The sequence below is a fragment of the Oncorhynchus gorbuscha genome, linkage group LG16 (assembly GCF_021184085.1).
Source record: "Oncorhynchus gorbuscha isolate QuinsamMale2020 ecotype Even-year linkage group LG16, OgorEven_v1.0, whole genome shotgun sequence".
Lineage (NCBI taxonomy): Eukaryota > Metazoa > Chordata > Actinopteri > Salmoniformes > Salmonidae > Oncorhynchus > Oncorhynchus gorbuscha.
The window spans coordinates 67,997,029-68,019,379 of record NC_060188.1 but is presented as its reverse complement, the minus strand read 5'-3'; the positions used below and the strand labels follow the sequence as shown (position 1 = coordinate 68,019,379).

Genomic DNA, 22,351 nt, shown 5'->3' with positions numbered 1-22,351 from the left:
AAACATGGTTTAATTAACTAAATGTACTTTGAAAAAGGAGTTCACTACATCCAAACTACTTCTTCAAAAATTATCAGATTTAAATCTGAAGTGTCATAGATGACAAATTGCAAGAAAAGATCACTTTGGTGTAATATGTTAACAGAATTAGTCATGTAGCTTATTAAACACAAAATCAATGTTTCAAGTGAGAATTAGGCAGGTCTGATGCCAAAAAATAAAGGTCATTATTGCCTACTTCACCTTTATTTTATTTTTGCAAAATGAGTAGTGTGTAGTTCTAGTAGTTAGCTATACTACTACATGGCAAAAATATATATAATTAACCTACTGAAAACACTACCAAGACTTGAATTTAGTTAAACTATAACCAAGCTACTGCAAAATGTAGTTAAATGACTATTTGAACTATGTTAATCTAGTTCACTACTCCTCAACACTGCTAACACCTAATTAATTGGATGAACATGATACATGTAGCAAGACACATGTCATAAAGGCAGAGACAACCCAAGCCATGGATGTTCACTGAAATTCTCAGACCAGTGAGCTTGGTTACTTAAGGCCTATGGGCTAGGAGTCAGGTCAGGTAACATCAGGTAACACCAACTTGTTACATCACGTATTAAACAACACCAGTCTTGTTGTTGAGATAACCTCACGTGGCCAGTGTGCTACTGTGACAGTGTGCTACTGCACTTTCACACAGTATGTGGTTGCATTGAATGGCCTTGTGCAAAAATAATGAAAAATAGCTCATGAAATACACTATCCTGTAGGTGGCGACAAAGTACGCGTCAACGGTAAAAAACAAACAAATAATAATAAAGCGGGAGGGCCATCCGTCACTTGCCATCCTTCATGGAGCGGAAATGAACTATGCGCACGCGCATTGCTCAATGTTGGTTGGTGTTGTCTGCATCGACTACATTTGAAAACAATGAAGCCCATATATTTTCTTTCGAAATAACGGGTCGGTGAGATATCGACCCTTTTACAGCGTGTGGATACTGGCGTAGTGAACGGAGGTCGCATAGGGTACTAACGTTAATTTGCCAAGCTAGCGGCAAATTGGGTCCGAGGATATTATCAAGCTGGCCTTAATCCGAGGACAACTGGCCTTCCTAACTTGTGTAAAAGTAATGCAAGTTAATAAGATCAAACCTTTAACATACATATTCATTTAGTTTGTATGTTTTGCTGTCTGTCATTCCATCCCGTTTGTTTTGATTATCATGGGTGGGTTTGCCACCCCCTTTGTCACAAAACCAGGATTGGTATTTTAAAATGTCTAGTTTCACTTTTGTTCAGTTAACTGCATTTAATCTACTTTGAGGACTATATAAACAAGAGAGAATAGATGAATCACACATTGACATTCATTGCTCTCTCAGGATGTCGGACTCAGACAGTGATGAAGACCAAGACCGCCCCTTCTCTCTCACTGGCTTTCTCTTCGGGAACATCAATGAAGATGGTCAGCTGGAGGGAGACAGTGTGCTGGACACTGTGAGTGACTATATTTTGTTAAAAGAATAAAGCATTCTGCATAGTGTGGAAATAAACAACTGTTTTGAACACACACTAAAATATGCCTAACAACAGGACTAAGATGTACATTTGCTGAATATGGGTTTTGTATTATTATGTTGCTCACTTGTCCACTATGTCTTTGGTGCAATGTTACTTATAAAGTCAACAGACATTTTCACACCTGGTATATTCCAATACACTTTGGCATATCGAATGCGATGGTTGTTTGACAATTTCCTTCCACACCCCAGGAGTCCAAGAAGCACCTGGCTGGCCTGGGCTCTCTGGGCCTGGGCAACCTCATCACAGAGATCACAGCCAGTGAGGAGGACGATCCTGACGAAGATGGAGACACAGGTGACACAAATGCAGAGGGTAAGACGAAGGGCATGAAGTAAGGCTGTGGGTGGGGTAGTACAGTGTCTGGGAACTGTTATTTAACTGGCTCAACATGACAGTCAATATGCTCCTTAGTTGTGTTTGTAAGTTGTGTGTCTGTAAATACTGTGATAAATGAGTGACTGTTTCATGTCCTTTTTCTTATGCAGGATGGGTGAAGAATGATGTTGATGCAGTTGATTATTCTGACATCAACGAGGTGGCTGAAGATGAGACTAAGAAGTACCGTCAGGCCATGGGCAGCCTGCAGCCTACCAGGAGAACAGGTGCAGTAATACCCATGAAATCCCACATATGTATATACTGTACACAGCCATCTAGGAGTGCACGTACCCTAGTGTACCAGAACAGATAAATGCATGGTATTTAATTTCCACCCTCTTTATCGGAGACTTTGCATGGCCGATAACTGGACACTTTTTCTCTCTGTCTCAGATGATGAGGATGACTATGATGCGGATTGTGAGGATATTGATGCCAAGCTTATGCCACCTCCACCTCCTCCAAGTCTCCCCACGCCTGGTGGCAAGAAAGAGGATTCCTCTCCTACGGCTGCAAGTGGTAAGGAATGGATGAGGAAGGGCCAAAAGTGCCAGTGAAAAGATACGTTGTACTTATATTGAACAAGCATGATTCTTCACAATCTGAAAAGAAATACATGGATATTGATGTATTTAATGTCAAGAATACATGCTAGTAATTTAGCACTCAGAGTCAGAGGGGCTCTAACCCCAGCGTCTGCTATTGTTGGTTTCTCCACAGTTGGGGATGAAGGAGATGGGATCATCCTGCCCTCCATCATCGCTCCCTCCTCTCTAGTAGACAAAGTGGACTTCAGCAGCTCCTCAGATTCTGAGTCAGAGACGGACCGCCCCTCCACAGGCTCTGGGTCTGGGGGTCCTCCAACCTGCCTCAGCCTGCCCCTGGCTGGCATCATGCAGAAGGATGCTGCCAAAGCCCTGCCTGGCGTCACACAGCTCTTCCCAGAGTTCAGGCCTGGAAGGGTGAGCTGTCCTCCTTGGACACACTGTATAGGTCACCAAATATCAGAGAGCATAAATTAACGTCTATCCATCCACTCCTCTGATCCCATCCAGGTGCTGCGGTTCCTTCGACTGTTTGGCCCTGGGAAGAACATGCCGTCGGTGTGGCGGAGTGCACGACGAAAGAGGAAGAGGAAGCACCGCGACCCCCAGCCAGAGACACCCCCACCAGAGGGCGCTGAGCCCATGGAGGAGCAGGGACCAGAGAAGAAGTCTGGCTGGGACTATGAATACGCCCCACCTCCACCCCCAGAACAGTGCCTGTCTGATGATGAGGTCAGTGTGCAGCAATCTCTTAGACAGAGATATGTAGAACTGTGAAAACTTGTTTGAAATCCCTGTGAAACTGTGGTTATTTACCTGTATATTTTTCACAGCTTGTTTATGAGAGGTTACAAGGTTTAGTAATGGGATTCAGTCGCAGTATAATTCTGTATGGGTTTTCTCTCCTTAGAAAATGAAACGAACAGAAGAGATTACTCAAAAGATCATCTCAATAATTAATCCCTTGTCCCTCTCTCCTTCCCCCAGATCACAATGATGGCCCCAGTAGAGTCCAAGTTCTCTCAGACCGCTGGAGACGGGGACAAGGTGACAGAGTCCAGGCCTAAGGTGGCAGAGTGGCGCTATGGTCCGGCCCAGCTCTGGTACGACATGATGGGGGTCCCTGAGGATGGAAGTGGTTTCCACTATGGCTTCAAACTGAAGGAGGAGGAGGAAGATGAGCAGGAGAAGCAGGAGAGGCCAGAACCACCACCACCATTTTCACAACCTCCCAAAGAGGTTGGCAACCCATACACTTCGCTTTTCCACATCCTCATTAAGAAATGCTAGAAGCAATGAGTTCTAAGTGGGTGTGTTATGTTCAATACCGTTTTGTGTTCCTCTTTTCTTGAAATATCCCAAACAGCCACCATACATGTGATGAATGACTTAGCAACCACGTGGCGCAGCATGACAACGTGAACGTGATTGGTCAAGAATCCCAAGCTCAGAGAATTTCCTGCATTCTAGAGTATCAGAATCTTTAATGAAAGTTGTGTTTGTGATGCTAAAGTTCGCACACGAATGTGAGGATGTTTGAGTTGGGGGAAAAAAAGCTGTGTATAACAAACAAGTCTTATTCTTTCAAAATAACATTGCAGACGATAATCGTCTCATTCGTTGTCTCATGTTATGTCGCAGCTGTGCTCCAAATCAATGATTATTTGGGTGCTGCCAGCCATGGGCATGTTGGCAGAATTTAAATCTAAACCCAACCCAAGGAAAACTGTGACGTACCCTAGATTCCTTAAATCTTGCAAATTATGACCATAGTTCTTACACTTTTTAATAAATGTTGCAACTAGTACATTTTTTTAAGAACAATATCGTTGCCACATAGGCCGTTTTCAACCAGAGAAGTTGGTTTTTGAGTTCTGCTCCTTTTTTGGTTCTCAATCTTCCATTTCTAGCTACACCTTCTTCCAACTCATAGTTAGAAGAGAACAGACAACATTCTATAAAGACTTACCATGTTCTTTGTGTTTTTTTCTGTCTAGGAGGGAAGTGGTGACGAAAAGGATGAACAGGCCCTGGAGAACGAGCTCTTTCTGATGGTCACCCAGCTTCAGTGGGAGGACGACATCATCTGGAACGGAGAGGACGTGAAACACAAAGGCACTAAGACCCAGCGAGCCAGTCTGGCAGGGTGGCTGCCTTCCAGCATGACGCGTAATGCCAATGCCTACAACGCACAGCAGGGTGAGAGACCCACCCACTCCACTCCAGTACCAATGAACACAGACTGACCTGCATACTGGAGATTCCTACCTCATTGAAATCCCATCACCAAAGCATAAACCCCAACTGTGCAGGGGTTTTAGGACTACAGTGGCAAATATAAACTGATATAATTGTTGTGTATTTGTCTGCTTTGGGTTATCTAGGTATTCATGATGTCTATCTACACTACAGGTCTGTGTAGGAGTAGCTCTCAGCTGGTGCCCCCCACTCCTCCACCCATGCCCAAAGCCCCCTCCATCGGCTCTGGCTCGAAGAGAGACAAACACCACCATGACCATTATGGTACGATGAGGCTAGTTTACCTGGTATCTATTGTTGAGTGTAATTTACTGTTATAATGATGAACAACGTGAGATTACAACATATTCCTTCTTATCTCTGTTAGTTGTCATGGTGAACGTACCACTAAAGAGTAAATCTATCACTACTGATTCCCTATTGGTCTCGCCACAGCCTCTCATGAAGATGACGCCCCCTGGTTCTCCATCTTCCCCATTGACAATGAGGAGCTGGTGTACGGGCGCTGGGAAGACAACATCATCTGGGACGATCAGGCCATGGACCGCATGCTCTCACCCCCTGTCCTCACCCTAGACCCCAACGATGAGAACATAATTTTAGGTACTCCCCATTTCTTAGTGAACTGTGTGTACACCATTTGTCAGTCAGTTTCAACATATTATGAAATATCTTGATGGTCTGTAACCTTTTGAATGCTTTGATCTATCCACAAATCTCTGAACTTGGCCTCTTGCAGAAATCCCAGATGAGAAGGAGTCTGAGCGTACGTCCCACTCCCCGTCCAAGGAGAACAAGAAGGAGTCGGCACTGAAGAAGAGTCGCATCCTGCTGGGGAAGACTGGGGTCATAAAGGAGGAGCCTCAACAGGTACTACAGGACTGAAACAGAGAACATAACGTAGATCTGTATCTTAAATGCCATTCTGCAGTCCCTGAACTAGCCTCTTAACTCCTTTTCTTTTTGGTCTGCTGCCTACAGAACATGTCCCAGCCTGAGGTGAAGGACCCATGGAACCTGTCCAACGATGAGTTCTATTACCCCAAGCAGCAGGGCCTGAGGGGCACCTTCGGTGGCAACATCATTCAGGTGGGCACTAGATTCTCTCCTGTGAGCTCTCTTCCTTTACAGATTGATCAGCAGTTAAAGAGGAGAATCTTAACTATAGCGTAGGATAAACATAGCTATGTACTGAATGTTCACAGTAGTTGTATGTAACCTTATCTGTCTATCTTTCCCTCCAGCACTCCATCTCTGCAGTGGAGCTGAGGCAGCCGTTCTTCCCTACTCACATGGGACCCATGAAGCTGCGTGGGTTCCACCGACCCTCTCTGAAGAAGTACTCGTTCGGGACGTTGTCCCAGCCAGGTCCCCACGCAGCACAGCCCCTACTCAAACAGATCAAGAAGAAGGCCAAGGTGAGGCCCCAGAACTTACCTCATCCACCTCCACCCTTCTCTCTGTCTTAACACAAGTCATCAGGAATGCGTCTGTCTGTCTGTGTGTGTTGATAACCCTGTTTGTGTGTGATTTGCGTGTATTTTTCTGTGCCATAGATGCGAGAGCAGGAACGCCAGGCTTCTGGTGGCGGTGACATGTTCTTCATGCGGACAGCTCAGGACCTGACAGGGAAAGACGGAGACCTGATTCTGGCAGAGTACAGCGAGGAATACCCCCCGCTCATCATGCAAGTCGGCATGGCAACCAAGATCAAGAACTACTACAAGAGAGTGAGTCACTGCACTAGTCTTTCAACTACCATTTCTCTTGTATCAACATTGATTAGCATGTACTAAAAACAGAACCACCTCAGTGGTTATTTTCCTTCCTCTATTGTCTATAAGTTGTGTTTTGTTATTAACATATGTGTAAATGCACTTTAAAATTGAATAAACTTGAAACATGGCTGTTTCTCCTCAGAAACCAGGCAAGGACCCTGGAGCTCCAGACTGTAAGTACGGAGAGACGGTGTACTGCCACACCTCTCCCTTCCTGGGCTCCCTGCACCCCGGGCAGCTGCTCCCGGTCAGTACCATGTTCATTACAGTAATTTACATGACAATTTATTGATGTTTGAAAAATAATTTGCTCTGAATGAATCTGATACCCAGAAAGAGAAAATATAGAGCTCTGTCATGTCTTTCTTTCTTTTAGGCTTTTGAGAACAACCTTTTCCGCGCCCCCATCTACCTCCACAAGATGCCAGAGACAGATTTCCTGGTGCTGCGTACACGGCAGGGCTACTTCATCAGAGAGCTGGTGGACATATTTGTGGTTGGACAGCAGTGTCCGCTCTATGAGGTCCCTGGACCCAACTCCAAACGAGCCAACACCCATATCAGAGACTTCCTGCAGGTATACCTTGCGATACACACACACACACAGCATCTGCAAATCCACACACTCTCTCTCTCTCTCTCTCTCTCACACACACACATATTGTCACACACAAGAGAAAGCACACTTAAAAAATGCATTCTTGCCGACACTCATGTCTCCTCTTCTGTGCAGGTGTTTATCTATCGACTGTTCTGGAAGAGTAAAGATCGTCCCAGGAGAATCCGCATGGAGGACATAAAGAAAGCCTTCCCCTCACATTCAGAAAGCAGCATCCGCAAACGCCTAAAACTCTGTGCTGACTTCAAGCGTACAGGTAGAAACAGCTAACCTTACTTACCCTAGCCTCATCGAGAATCAGGCTTCCCTAGAACGGGAAGCCTGGGGAAGTTTTAATGGCAGAAAAATGGCTAAATATGGGTGGAGACTTGCAATCAGTGACGCTACGCAACACGTCAAACAAATCAAATGCCTCGTGTTGTAGGTGTAACAGTGCGTGAGGATGGTTGGGAAATTGCAGATTAAAACTCATCAAAATATGTTGATTTTGTGTATAGCGCACTTCTGGCAAAACAGACGAACATAACATGTACCAGCAACGGGCATGTGGTGCGAGGGTTCATGAAATGTAACATCCAATCAAAGTCTTGCTACTGGGAGCCAGCGGACCATTCAAACCGCTTTTGCAATAAAAAGTCTTCAGACCGCCATGGGAGGCGTGAAAGCGATGTGATTTTGGACGAATGGCAACCCCAATGACTATGCTTACCCCAATACTACCGTATAGCCTCATGTTTGTCAGTAGTACAGTATGACACACTGTCCTTCATTGTTTGAAGGACAAACAATCCTGATTTCCTCTTAGTCATACTGCAAAATGTTTAGGTCATTTTTCTATGTACGCAGAGTCAGACAAACTGATGGATACCATTTTTGTATCTCTGCTGAGTGATTACCCAAAATGTCTGCTCTTTTTCTGTTTTTAAACAACTGACTGACGTCGGTTCAATTATTTGAATTCCATTTCGTTCTGTTTTTTTCTGTGAGCTGGATATGCAGTTTCTGAAGAGAGAAATCGGACAAAGCCCAAACTATGCAGTGTAGTAAGGCGTTGTAGTTTCCAACAAGCCAATATTCTGCATAGTTTAGTGCAGAAAACGTTGTAATTAACTACAATTACCATAATGCATTGCGCGTCCATCTATGTGTCTGGTCTGTGTGGAGCAGACAGGGGGACAGAGAGAAGAGGGAGACTCGTGATCATCAGGGATAGAAAGCAGTTGCTTTGCTATTTATTTATTCATTTTTTTATTTAACTACTCAAGTCTGTTAAGAACAAATTCTTATTTACAATGACGGCCTAGAAACAGTGGGTTAACTGACTTGTTCAGGGGCAGAACAACAGATTTATACTTTGTCAGCTCTGGGATTCGGCCTAGCAACCTTTCGGATACTGGCCCAACGCTCTAACCATGCTATCTGAAAATACATGGTCTAAGTGATTGATAGTTGGTATTCAGCAGTCATAAAAGTATGCCTTATTTACATTGAAGAACTACTAATTATAGGTATTTTGTCAGACAGCATAGGCAGCAGCTCAAAAGAGATTAAATAATAAAGTAATGAAATTAAGCAAATATTTAATTAAAGTAATGTGAATAAATGATGGTTAATAAGTGATAAGCAGTAATGGGTAGTCACTACCTTCATTGGAGTTTTATTAATTGTTTTATTCTGTTACAGCATTCAACCCACATTATGCATAGTAAAAAAATATTTTAAAAAAATCGAAAACTGGGATTATTTTTTAATCGAACCGAAACTGAACCGACCTCAAAAAGCACTAATCGCTTAGCACTACTCTGCGTGCAGTTTGGATATTATTGAAGTTATCATATTGTTAGCTTTGCGCAATTGCTGGAAGTCTCCTGGTACAGTAGCCAGCTCCTCTCAAAATGTTACTGATAATCATCAACGAGATCCTCATTCTCTGTTCCATTGTCGCATAGAGATGTATAGAGATTGCAATATTGAATCAAATCAAATTTTATTTGTCACATACACATTGTTAGCAGATGTTAGTGCGAGTGTAGCGAAATGCTTGTGCTTCTAGTTCCGACAATGCAGTAATAACCAACAAGTAATCTAGCTAACAATTCCAAAACTACTACCTTATAGACACAAGTGTAAGGGGATAAAGAATATGTACATAAAGATATATGAATGAGTGATGGTACAGAGCGGCATAGGCAAGATACAGTAGATGGTATTGAGTGCAGTATATACATAGAGATGAGTATGTAAACAAAGTGGCATAGTTAAAGTGGCTAGTGATACATGTATTACATAAGGATGCAGTAGATGATATAGAGTACAGTATATACGTATGCATATGAGATGAATAATGTAGGGTATGTAAACATATTAGGTAGCATTGTTTAAAGTGGCTAGTGATATATGTTACATCATTTCCCATCAATTCCCATTATTAAAGTGGCTGGAGTTGAGTCAGGATGCTCTCGGTTGTGCATCTGTAGAAGTTTGTGAGTGCTTTTGGTGACAAGCCAAATTTCTTCAGCCTCCTGAGGTTGAAGAGGCGCTGCTGCGCCTTCTTCACGATGCTGTCTGTGTGGGTGGACCAATTCAGTTTGTCTGTGATGTGTACGCCGAGGAACTTAAAACTTACTACCCTCTCCACTACTGTTCCATCGATGTGGATAGGGGGGTGTTCCCTCTGCTGTTTTCTGAAGTCCACAATCATCTCCTTAGTTTTGTTGACGTTGAGTGTGAGGTTATTTTCCTGACACCACACTCCGAGGGCCCTCACCTCCTCCCTGTAGGCCGTCTCGTCGTTGTTGGTAATCAAGCCTACCACTGTTGTGTCGTCCGCAAACTTGATGATTGAGTTGGAGGCGTGCGTGGCCACGCAGTCGTGGGTGAACAGGGAGTACAGGAGAGGGCTCAGAACGCACCCTTGTGGGGCCCCAGTGTTGAGGATCAGCGGGGTGGAGATGTTGTTGCCCAACGGGACAGAGAATGAGGAAGTGGATAGAATCTTGTTTCTTCAGTGAAATTAACACAATATTGATTTCTAGGTATAGCTTTCTAAGACCATAAATGATCAACCACCCAGCTTTGGAATGGTTAGGTCAATTTCTCTGCTTTTAAGAGGAGCTTCCTACTGTAACTGGAGACTTCCAGCAATTGCGATATGCTGATTTAAACTTTCCCCAAACTGCGTGCAGTGACATAAAATAGTATCCATGAGTTCGTCTGACTCTAGGTAAGTAGAGAAACAACCTAAATCTCAATCTCGCAGTATCCCTTTGACGTTTCCACTCCCGTGTGATCTCAGAGAAGTGTTGAGGTGTAAGAAAGAGCGGTGACTCTGATGCTTAGCTGTGTGAGCTCAGAGAAGTGTTGAGGTGTAAGAAAGAGCGGTGACTCTGATGCTTAGCTGTGTGAGCTCAGAGAAGTGTTGAGGTGTAAGAAAGAGCGGTGACTCTGATGCTTAGCTGTGTGATCTCAGAGAAGTGTTGAGGTGTAAGAAAGAGCGGTGACTCTGATGCTTAGCTGTGTGAGCTCAGAGAAGTGTTGAGGTGTAAGAAAGAGCGGTGACTCTGATGCTTAGCTGTGTGAGCTCAGAGAAGTGTTGAGGTGTAAGAAAGAGCGGTGACTCTGATGCTTAGCTGTGTGAGCTCAGAGAAGTGTTGAGGTGTAAGAAAGAGCGGTGACTCTGATGCTTAGCTGTGTGAGCTCAGAGATGGTGTGCCTTTGACTGACATGCGTCAGGAAAGAGAGATGTCAGAATATTCCGGATGTGGAGTTTACTGTGGAAGTAAGGTGTGGCCTGAGGAAAGCGTCAGTAAGGTACCAGGGGTTTTCATGTTCCTTCGTTAATATCTGCTGTTCTGCTCCTGCAACACCTCTGCTTTTGAGCCTACAAAACGCTTCAGTTGATGAAATAAAAATAAATATCCAAAGGGTATAAGATCTTTGGAGAGGTGGAATTCTCATGTGACATGCATCCATTAATCTTACAAAGCCGTAATTTGGGTAATAAGGGTGGAGTTAAGAGAACGTGGTTAATATTTGTTATATGATTTAATATAATTTGCCCTCGCCCTGTTCCCAGGGATGGACTCTAACTGGTGGGTGCTGAAGCCTGACTTCAGGCTGCCTACTGAGGAGGAGATCAGGGCCATGGTGTCTCCAGAGCAGTGCTGTGCCTACTACAGCATGCTGGTGGCAGAGCAGAGACTGAAGGTAAGACTGACAGGCTCTTTGTTCAGGTACTATCTGTCATATTGGTATTCGTTATGGCACTGTGTGAACTATACCATAACTTTTCTCTCTCTCTCTCTCTCCACCAGGATGCTGGATATGGTGAAAAGTCCTTCTTTGCTCCAGAGGAAGAGAACGAGGAAGACTTCCAGATGAAGATTGATGATGAGGTTCAGCGCTACTGCTTCCTTTTCATAAAACATTGATTTTGATGTTGGAAAAAAAGGATGATCCATGATCTCACCAGTGTTCTCTGTGGTCCACCCTAGGTCCGCACGGCCCCTTGGAACACGACTCGAGCCTTCATCGCTGCCATGAAGGGGAAGTGTCTGCTGGAGGTCATGGGGGTGGCGACCCCACAGGTTGTGGAGAGGGATTCTCCTACGTCAAAGTACCCAACAAGCCCACTCAACAAAAGGTACTTCCTCTTTGTTTTACCCCAATGCACTGAAACACTTCTGCCAGATCCGTATTCAGATCAGGGGGCCATAATTCCAGTCATGCGTTCGTAGCATTTCTGACAACAATATTTTCCTGTTATAACCATTCAATGGTTTTTTGATGATTATTTAATAATTTATTACTGAGCTAAAGGTTATTTTGTTATTTGTCGTGTTTAGGCCCAGGATGACCGGGAGCCACAACCCGCTAAGAAGACTGTGACAGGGACAGACGCTGATCTGAGAAGACTATCACTAAAAAACGCCAAGCAGCTGCTGCGCAAGTTTGGTGTTCCAGAGGAGGAGGTATTATTACATAATAATAATGTCTTCAGTTCCCTAATTTCTTCCACCAACCTAAGTATGAAGGTCAGATTAATCTCTTAAACCTGTGTGTATATGTGCGTTTCAGATAAAGAAGCTGTCTCGTTGGGAGGTGATTGATGTGGTGAGGACCATGTCTACAGAGCAGGCACGCTCTGGCGAGGGGCCCATGAGCAAATTTGCCCGCGGGTCCCGCTTCTCTGTAGCCGAACACCAGGAGCGCTACAAGGAGGAGTGCCAGAGGATCTTTGACTTGCAAAACAAGTGAGGCCATCTCATTCCCCCTTTATCCAGATAACCATAATTCACCACCCATTTCCTATAGGGATGATGTGATGTTCTACCCTCTACTTGCTCCCCAGAGTATTGGAGTCCACAGAGGTCCTGTCCACAGACACAGACAGCAGCTCAGCGGAGGACAGTGACTTTGAGGAGATGGGGAAGAACATAGAGAACATGCTGCAGAACAAGAAGACCAGCTCCCAACTGTCCAGAGAGAGGGAGGAGCAGGAGAGGAAGGAGCTGCAGAGGATGCTGATGGGAGAGGAGAGCGACCACAAAGGACGGAAAGCACGCAAGGGCTTCTGTAAGTGGCGTGTGTATGCATGTGCGTTTCAGGCTTTTTTCATGTGTGTTTACTGGAGTGTGTGTGCAAGTCTAATCTCTCTCTGTGTGTCCCTACAGCTAGTGCTTTGTCCACGGGCTCCCATAAAGATGACGACACGTCCTCGGTCACCAGCCTGAACTCGTCCGCTACGGGACGGCGCCTCAAAATCTACCGCACCTTCAGAGACGAGGACGGCAAGGAGTATGTCCGCTGTGAGACTGTCCGCAAACCCTCCGTCATAGACGCCTACACCAGAATCAGAACCACCAAGGACGACGACTTCATGTAAGTTTGTCCGTGTGTGTGTGTTTAATATGAGTGTTTGGTCTGTGTGTAGTGTACCCAACCTCACACGGTCTTTGTCTGCCTTCTGCCAATGTAGAAAGAAGTTTGCTCTGTTTGACGAGCAACATAGAGAGGAGATGAGGAAGGAGCGCCGGCGTATCCAGGAGCAGCTGAGGAGGCTGAAGAGGAACCAGGAGAAGGACAGGTTCAAGAGCCCCCCTGAGAAGAAGGCCAAGAAGATCAAGGAGAGGCCAGACCTCAAGGTAAAAGTAAGCTTGCCAGCCCATAATGATTCATCTCCAAGACTATCCTCACCTGCTTTTCCATAACCTGCTGTCTGTTTTCCTGCTGACCTGCTGTCTCGAAAATAGGATAATTTCGTTCAAGATAAACCTTCCTCACTTTTTTCACACTTTTCTTTATTAGCAATATATTATATTGCTTATAATAAGCATGATAACGTAGTGTTTGGTGCACTACAGTGAAGGTGGCATGATGTGATGCAGTGACTTGCATTCCACATTGTTATGTACAGTGTTTGTCTGGTTGTTAACTACATCTCTCCTTACCCCCCCTGCCCTAGCTGAAGTGCGGAGCTTGCGGTGCCATCGGGCACATGCGAACCAACAAGTTCTGTCCACTGTACTACCAGACCAATGCTCCGCCCTCCAACCCGGTTGCCATGACGGAGGAGCAGGAGGAGGAGCTGGAAAAGACTGTCATCCACAATGACAACGAGGAACTCATTAAAGTGGAGGGAACAAAGATCGTCCTGGGCAAGCAGCTCATCGAGAGGTACACACCACACGCACACTGACAGGAGAGGGGGATAGTTCTAATTTATTTCTAAATCACAACTGAATATCAGTGGTCTTTTCCACTTTCTTTGCGGACCAAAAGCTCCTATAGTGTTCATTATGCTCTCAACGTCTGTCTAAATGTTAGGGATATTACCTTGTGCTGCTGTGTAAAGGACCATGTTGTCTCCTCTCACAGTGCTGATGAGGTGCGCAGGAAGTCCCTGGTGCTGAAGTTCCCCAAACAGCAGCTTCCCCCCAAGAAGAAGAGACGTGTTGGGAACAATGTACACTGTGACTACCTAAATGTGAGCCTGGTTGCCAGTTACCATATTTTGCATTGGTTGCGTGTGACTATTCAGTTAAAGTGAGCTCTGGAGAATATTTAACACTGTGATAGTTATGCCTTAGCTCTCTGTGTGTTTTGTTTTGTTTCATCCTCTCAGAGGCCCCACAAATCCATCCACCGCAGACGCACTGACCCCATGGTCACCCTGTCCTCAGTCCTGGAGAGTATTATCAACGACATGCGGGATCACCCCAATGTAAGACACACACACCCACACACCTACAGCACACTGCAAGACCCACACACACCCACAACCCACTGCTTACAGACAGACAGTGCCTACACTCCTCCGACCACTATATACGTTTCTCTCTCTCTCTCACAAACACACACAGACACTTTTTTTCTCTCTAATTGGGTTGTCTTTACCTCTTGTCACAGACATACCCCTTCCACACACCAGTCAATGCCAAGGTGGTGAAGGACTACTATAAGATCATCCCTCGTCCCATGGATCTGCAGACGCTACGGGAGAATGTGCGCAAGCGTGTGTACCCCTCCCGGGAAGAGTTCAGAGAGAACGTGGAGCTCATTGTCAAGAACAGCGCGACATACAACGGTACAACTCTAAACCACTTGAAGCCTTAGAGAATGACTCATATTTTACTGTGCCCGACTGTTCTGTAACTTATTGAGACTGTAATTGTTGCGGTGTATTCAGGTGCCAAGCATCCAATAACCCAGGTGGCTCAGACTATGCTGGACCTTTGTGATCAGAAACTGAAAGAGGTACGTGTGAATGTTCACGCTGATGGATTCTGGATGGGTGCCATTTTAGACACCGCCTCATTTCTGGAGGAGGAGGATCATGTTCAGCAACTCTTGGAAGACAATGGAAGTGGCCTTCAATAGTACTTGTTATTAATTAAACGGGTACATTTCTTTGTCCTGTGCAGAAGGAAGACAGGTTGGTGAGACTGGAGAAAGCCATTAACCCCCTGCTGGACGATGATGACCAGGTGGCCTTTTCCTTCATCCTGGACAACATCGTCACTCAGAAGATGATGGCTGTGCCTGACGTGAGTGGAGCTCCACCCAATCATCAGGGTGTCTGCTTTCTTTCGGGCGCTCTGGATGTCACTGAGACTATCTGCTATTTGTATTTTCTTTGTGACTGAAGTAATTTCACTGAGCAGTTATTTCTTTGCTCTTAAATGTACAAAAATATTGAGAATTCTGCGAGTAGTTCAATCAAGCGCACAGTGTGAAGGTGTTATAACCGTCCTTACTCTGCCTCTGTCTCCTCTTCAGTCTTGGCCGTTCCACCATCCAGTCAACAAGAAGTTTGTTCCAGATTACTACAAAGTGATAGTCCAACCCATGGACCTAGAGAATGTCCGCAAGGTAAGTTATGGGAAGGAGACTTCAGTGTTAGCCTTGAGGAAAACCACAACAATACACCTTTTGGATCCCTATGATGCGAAGATGGATCAAACCTATATGTAGTTGATGGTAATATTTGTATTATACAGGTAGATGGTCATATGTATAATATAACCATTAGTGTTATTTAAAAGTCTCCCTGTGTGCTGTGGTCCAACAGAACATATCCAAACACAAGTACCAGAATCGGGATGTGTTCCTGTTTGATGTCAGCCTGGTCCACACCAACAGTGTCAAGTACAACGGACCAGACAGCCCTTACACCAATACGGCCCTGGAGATAGTCAACGTATGCAAGCAGACCCTGGCAGAGGTGTGTGTATGAAAGATAAACTGTAAGAGGTCATAATGAAACTACACTGAACAAAAAATGCAAATTCAAAATGTAAAGTGTTGGTTTCATGAGATGAAATAAAAGATCCCAGAAATGTTCCATGCGCACAAAAAGCTTTAATTCGCTTTAAATTTTGTGCACGTATTTGTTTACATTTCTGTTCGTGGACATTTTTTTTAGGCGGGACATATCAAGAAGCTGATTAAACATCATAATCATTGCACAGGGCTACCTTGTGCTGGGGGCAATAAAAGGCCACCCATGGCATCCTGACTGCAGGAATGTCCACCAGGGCTGTTTCCAGAGAATGTAATGTTAATTTCTCTACCATAAGCCGCCTCCAATGTTGTTTTAGAGAATTTGGCAGTACGTCCAACCGACCTCAACCGCAGACCACATCTATGGTGTTGTGTGGGCAAGCAGTTTGCTGATGTCAACGTTGTGAACAGAGTGCCCCATAGTGACGGTGGGGTTGTGGTATGGGCAGGCATAAGATACAGAGAACGAACACAACCGCATTTTATCGATGGCGATTTGAATACACAGGGATACCGTGACGAGATCCTGAAGCCCATTATCGTGCCATTCATCCGCCGCCATCACCTCATGTTTCAGCATGATCATGCACGGCCCCATTTCGCAAGGATCTAAACACAATTCCTGGAAGCTGAAAATATCCCAGTTCTTGCTGAGGATCAACGTGTACGACAGTGTGTTCCAGTTCCCGCCAGTATCCAGCAACTTTGCACAGCCATTGAAGAGGAGTGGAACAACATTCCACAGGCCAGAATCAACATTCTGATCAACTCAATGTGATGTCCACACTGCATGAGGCAAATTAATGGTGGTCACACCAGATACTGACTGGTTTTCTGTTCCACGCCCCTACTTAAATTATAATTTTTTGAATGTATCTGTGACCGACAGATGCATATCTTTATTCCCAGTTATGTGAAACCCATAGATTAGGGCCAAATTAATTTATTTCAGTTGATTGATTTCCTTATATGAACTGTAACTCAGTCAAATCTTTTATTGTTGCATGTTGTTTATATTTTTGTTCAGTATAATTCATTGACATCTTTATGCCTTGTCAGATGATGAATCATATTTATGGCTTCATTATGTTGCCTCTGCCAAGGATAGTTTGATAATTTGATTGTTGCTTGATATCTCCTCAGTATGATGAGCACCTGACCCAGCTGGAGAAAGACATCTCCACAGCTAAAGAGGCAGCTCTGGATGCAGCAGACCTGGATAGCCTGGACCCCATGACTCCTGGAACCTACACACCACAGGTAGCAATGTTCCTGTCCCATGTATGGCCCAGAAACAACCCAGATACTAACAATAAGACCTTAGAGTCACCACTTAAAGTACCCCAAAACGCCCTTCACCTGCTCCAGAGTTGGGGAATGTCACTCTTCTCCAAAGATCTACTTTTTAACCTCTGTCTGCTGTCGTCTCTCCCTCCATATTACATATACCTCTTCACATTCTAGTCTTTCTCTGCCTTGTCCTTCCTCTTTAGCACTTTTGTATGTGTCAATTTAGTAGCTGTTTCTATAGTTTATCTATGCCTTAGTCTCTACAGTGGCTTGTGAAAGTATTCACCCCACTTGGCATTTTTCCTATTATGTTGCCTTACAACCTGGAATTAAAATAGATTTTTGGGGGGTTTGTATCATTTGATTTACACAACATGCCTAACACTTTGAAGATGCAACATATTTTTTATTATGAAACAAACAAGAAATAAGACAAAAAAACAGAACTTTCCTTTCACCCCTCCAAAGTCAATACTTTGTAGAACCACCTTTTGCAGCAATTACAGCGACAAGTATCTTGGGGTATGTCTCTATAAGCTTGGCACATCTAGCCACTGGGATTTTTGCCCATTGTTCAAGGCAAAACTGCTCCAGATCCTTCAAGTTGGATGGGTTCCACTGGTGTGCAGCAATCTTTGTCATCCCACAGATTCTCAATTGGATGAATACATACGCACGCACCACTTTTCCGTTTTTATTTTTGATCATTTTTTGAAACAAGTCATTTTTTCCATTTCACTTCACCAATTTGGACTACTTTGTGTATGTCCATTACATGAAATCCAAATAAAAATACATTTAAATTACAGGTTGTAATACAACAAAATAGGAAAAATGTCAAGGGGGATGAATACTTTTGTAAGGCACTGTATATTCTCCTTCCTACCATGTGTTTATCTCTTCTCCCTCTTTCCTTTCTCTGTGTGTGTGTGTGTGTGGTGGGGGCGGGGTGGGGGGGGCAGCCTGCTGATGTGTTTGACAGCAGTGCCTCTGTGAGCCTGCACAGAGAGACCAGCCTTTTCTCTGAGGTTGAGGCATCTCTAATGGCTGTTCCAGAGAAGAGGGGGGGTAGGGCAGGTACGGAGAGAGATCACCCAGGAGTGCAACGGACGTCTGTCTCATCCAGGGGTCACCTGGCTTTTAACCACCCTCTCCCCTCCCATTCCCCCCGTTCCTCCTTGCACATTCACCTGGTCCTCCCTTCCAGTTCTTCCCTCTGCATTCCCACAGTGTGGATCCTGACTGGTGCATGCTCCTCCTAACTAGGAGCCATTCTAAGATCCCTTTGTGCTTTTCATTCCTAAGACAAAGATGGTTCCTTCCCATAACTAATTTGGTTCATTTGTCTGCCAGTTTCGCTTGTATGTTACTTTTGCTCCTAATTGTTACTGCCTGTCATACTAGCATTCTGTTTGCCTGGCCAATTATACATTTTCAGGCATCTCCATTGCTTCACAAGTTATCACTGTCTTTTCCCAGAAGTATCTTTTCCTGTTTTAGTGTCGCTTAACTTCTCCGTGTGTCTCCAGGGTCGTCATAGAAGGCTAGGAGAGGAGGAGTCGGACGTGGACATCGAGGGCTTCGAGGAGGAGGATGACGACGGGAAGCCCAAGACACCAGCTCCTGTAAGACTAAGATCATGAAGAAACAGAGAGATGGTTTTTGAAAGAGAGAAATGGCAGATTTGAAGACAGTCTGTAGTTCAGGCAAATTAGTTATTTTGATGATGATGACCTGTTCCCCAGGCAGAGGATGGTGAGGGAGACCTGGAGGATGAGGAGGATGAAGAGGAGATGCTGCTGCCGCCCCGCAGAAGGCTGCAGGGCCACGAGGATGATGATTATGACGAGGATGAAGGCTCCAGTCGGCCAGCCCAGGCCAGTGTGCTGTACCAGGACCTGCTCATGTCAGACGGAGAGGATGACGCCAGCGAAGAGGAGGGAGACAACCCGTTCTCCTGTGAGTCACACTAGGGTGGAGGTTGTCATAGGATGGAGTAAGATGGTGAATAAAGATGTGCTTTGGGTAAAAAACGTTCACCCAAATGACAAAATGACATATTGGTTTATATATAGACCCGGTATAACATCAATCCATGCTTTGGTTTAGTTTCCCTGGCACTGTTTCCACATTCCTTTTTTAGCATTTGTCATGGGACCGATATCATGATAAAATGATCTATGACTTTGTTGAGCTTCACAATCCATTTTTAGATGCTTTCGGACGATTTGGACATGATGCATGAAAAATGCTAATATCTGTCCCATGACGTTAATGGGATTTGTGCTACAAATGTGGAAACAGTAGCAAGGAAACTAAACCAAAGCATGGATTGCTGTTATACCTTTTCCATATTCTGCTTACAGGGAAACCAATGTGTCATTTGGGTGAACTTTCCCTTTAAAATCTACATCCTATGATTGGAGGATTTCTGGAGTACATTAGGGACTGTTTGAAATGTGAGGTTCTTACAGTGTTGCCTCTCCTGTCCTGCCTCAGCTATCCACCTGTCAGAGAGTGGCAGTGACTCAGACAGAGAGGTCGAGGTGCGTCCCCCGCCCCCTCCCAGACCCCACCACGAGACGGCCCGCATGGGCCTGGAGCAGGACGAGAGCATGATGTCATACGGGGAAGAGTTGCCGGATGAGACCCACCTGGAGGACAGTAATGTCAGGTACAACACCATGGCCGACACATTATATACAGTACAAGGTGTATTTGCATCGTTGTTTGGATCTTGGGCCCTATTAACCCATACTTTACCCTTCCCTCTCTTTCTCTCCCCGCTTCCCCATAGTTATGGGAGTTATGAGGGTCAGACCCACACCCAGACCTCCAGCATGGGCAATGGAGAGGGCTACGGCATAAGTGAGGAAGAGGAGGAAGAGGCAGCTCGGAGGAGAGGTCCCAGTGTGTTGTCCCAGGTGCAGCTGAGTGAGGATGAGGAGGACAGCGAAGAGTTCCGGTCCATCGGGGGAGAAAGTGACTTAGACTCAGACAACTAGAAGTGGTCCTGCATACATATACACACACACACTCAGACACAAATGCTCTTACAACTATAAACACAGACAGAGAGAGCCACACCTATACACAGGAATAGATGATCTCAGGCTCAGTAAATGAATACACCCTGAAGTTGCAGGCTGAATTACATTCACGTACTGTCATAACTTTATCTGGTGTCAGTCAATCCCTCAGTGTTAGACTTTGTTTGCTGCCCAGTCATTTAACACACCTATACAATTAAACTTCTCTGTGAGATCAATATTGTACAAAATATTCAATCAATTGAAAGTGAGCTCTTCTATTATGGCAGGATTACATTGTAGTTGATGCTTTTAGTCAATGTTTTCTACTGGTTATGCTTTTTTCAATGTACCAACACGTGTGTGTGTGTGTGTGTGTGTGTGTGTGTGTGTGTGTGTGTGTGTGTGTGTGTGTGTGTGTGTGTGTGTGTGTGTGTGTGTGTGTGTGTGTGTGTGTGTGTGTGTGTGTGTGTGTGTGTGTATATATGTGTATATATATATATATGTGTGTATATATATATATATGTGTGTATATATATATGTGTGTGTATATATATATATATATATGTGTGTGTATATATATATATGTGTGTGTATATATATATATATGTGTGTGTGTATATATATATATGTGTGTGTATATATGTGTATATGTATGTATGTATATATATATATATATATGTATATATATATACTTTTTTTTTTTACAATGTTTTACCTTGAATAGCATTTTATTTCATGGTTGTGCAAAAGTTTGATTGTTGAATATTTGAATAGTCAACTTTAACCATTGTCTGTTAGCAGTGCCAGGTCTCATTCTAACCTTGAGTGAGTTGAGTGCTTGCGTGATACTCTTATTCCCCATTAACTAGTATGATTGCAGCCTGGATGTTCAGGCATTTGAGATGTTCCAGTACTGTTATTAGGAAACTCTCAAACTTTTAAGGAGATCCTAAATAAATGCTGTCTTCATCTTTTCATGACAACAGTATCTTAAAGTTGTCACGCATGTCTTGCTTATCAAAAGAAAGTATGACTATATTAGGGAGCCACCCTGCTGTCTGCCCCCACAGGTCATTGTCCAAGGACTGTGTTGCCATGTTGAGTGTTCTATTACCAAGGTGTTTCATTTTTTCCTATCCTGACACACCTTTTTCCTATCCTGCCACATTTGTATCTTATTCATGACGGTGGTCATTAAAGCTGGTGCATTTTTTTTTTACCTTTAACTTATTTTCAATAACGGCCTAGGAACAGTGGGTTATCTGCATTGTTCAGGGGCAGAACCGGGGATTTGAACTTGAAACCTTTCGGTTACTAGGCCAATGCTCTAACCACTAGGCTACGCTTCCGCCCCAACATGAACTCTGCTCCACAGTAAACAGATTATTATTGTAGGGAGTCACATAGATGACGTGTCAAGTATAAAGTTTCCCTCCTTGAGGACTTTGTGTGTGGACAAAATATGCTAAACTCAGCAAAAAAAGAAATGTCCTCTCACTGTCAACTGCGTTTATTGTCATGCTGGAGGATCATGTCAGGATGAGCCTGCAGGAAGGGTACCACATGAGGGAGGAGGATGTCTTCCCTGTAACGCACAGCATTGAGATTGCCTGCAATGACAACAAGCTCAGTCCGATGATGCTGTGACACACCGCCCCCAGTCCATGACGGGGGGTTCGGGGAGAGTCATCTGCTAGAACCGAAGGGGCTCTGGTTTTTCCCCCAAAGGGGACAGTAATACCCCGGAGCCCAGAAGACGGTAACCCGGAGGAGGTCTCCTGGAGGATACCTATTATTATTTTTTTCATTATTGGTTTAATAAATACGGTTGAAACTGAGCTATCACACTTGTGTCCGTGTCTAATCAGTGTAAACCTTTTGATCAAACCCCCTGGTCTGCCACACACCAAAAAATGGCCAAAAAGAGTAGAACCAGCTCACCTGCTTTTATAATATACTTTGACTATTAGATCTTCAATGTCTCTTTTGAATACCAAATGGATGCAAAAGGCACTCATTTCACGGAACTACCCCACTACATTGGGAAGAACCACTCAAAACATTACGATAGTA

General features: G+C 44.4%; 1 protein-coding gene across 1 annotated transcript; it reads left to right on the top strand.

The window, feature by feature from the left end:
- Positions 1 to 875: 875 nt before the first annotated feature.
- On the top strand, positions 876 to 20,742 carry LOC124000198 (transcription initiation factor TFIID subunit 1-like). Its single transcript, XM_046306399.1, is given in 40 exon segments — positions 876 to 1,139; positions 1,395 to 1,509; positions 1,785 to 1,908; positions 2,082 to 2,198; positions 2,368 to 2,493; positions 2,695 to 2,936; positions 3,030 to 3,251; positions 3,507 to 3,758; positions 4,517 to 4,718; positions 4,932 to 5,042; positions 5,214 to 5,381; positions 5,518 to 5,648; positions 5,760 to 5,867; positions 6,023 to 6,196; positions 6,335 to 6,508; positions 6,699 to 6,803; positions 6,933 to 7,133; positions 7,290 to 7,431; positions 11,251 to 11,381; positions 11,489 to 11,569; positions 11,669 to 11,747; positions 11,750 to 11,817; positions 12,026 to 12,145; positions 12,252 to 12,427; positions 12,526 to 12,749; positions 12,848 to 13,055; positions 13,153 to 13,318; positions 13,639 to 13,850; positions 14,052 to 14,160; positions 14,299 to 14,397; positions 14,583 to 14,760; positions 14,863 to 14,930; positions 15,098 to 15,220; positions 15,453 to 15,545; positions 15,745 to 15,897; positions 17,100 to 17,216; positions 18,776 to 18,871; positions 18,992 to 19,205; positions 19,746 to 19,920; positions 20,044 to 20,742. Coding segments are annotated over 39 exon segments (5,811 nt in total). The 5' UTR covers positions 876 to 1,139; position 1,395; the 3' UTR covers positions 20,252 to 20,742.
- The last annotated feature ends 1,609 nt before the right edge of the window (positions 20,743 to 22,351 follow it).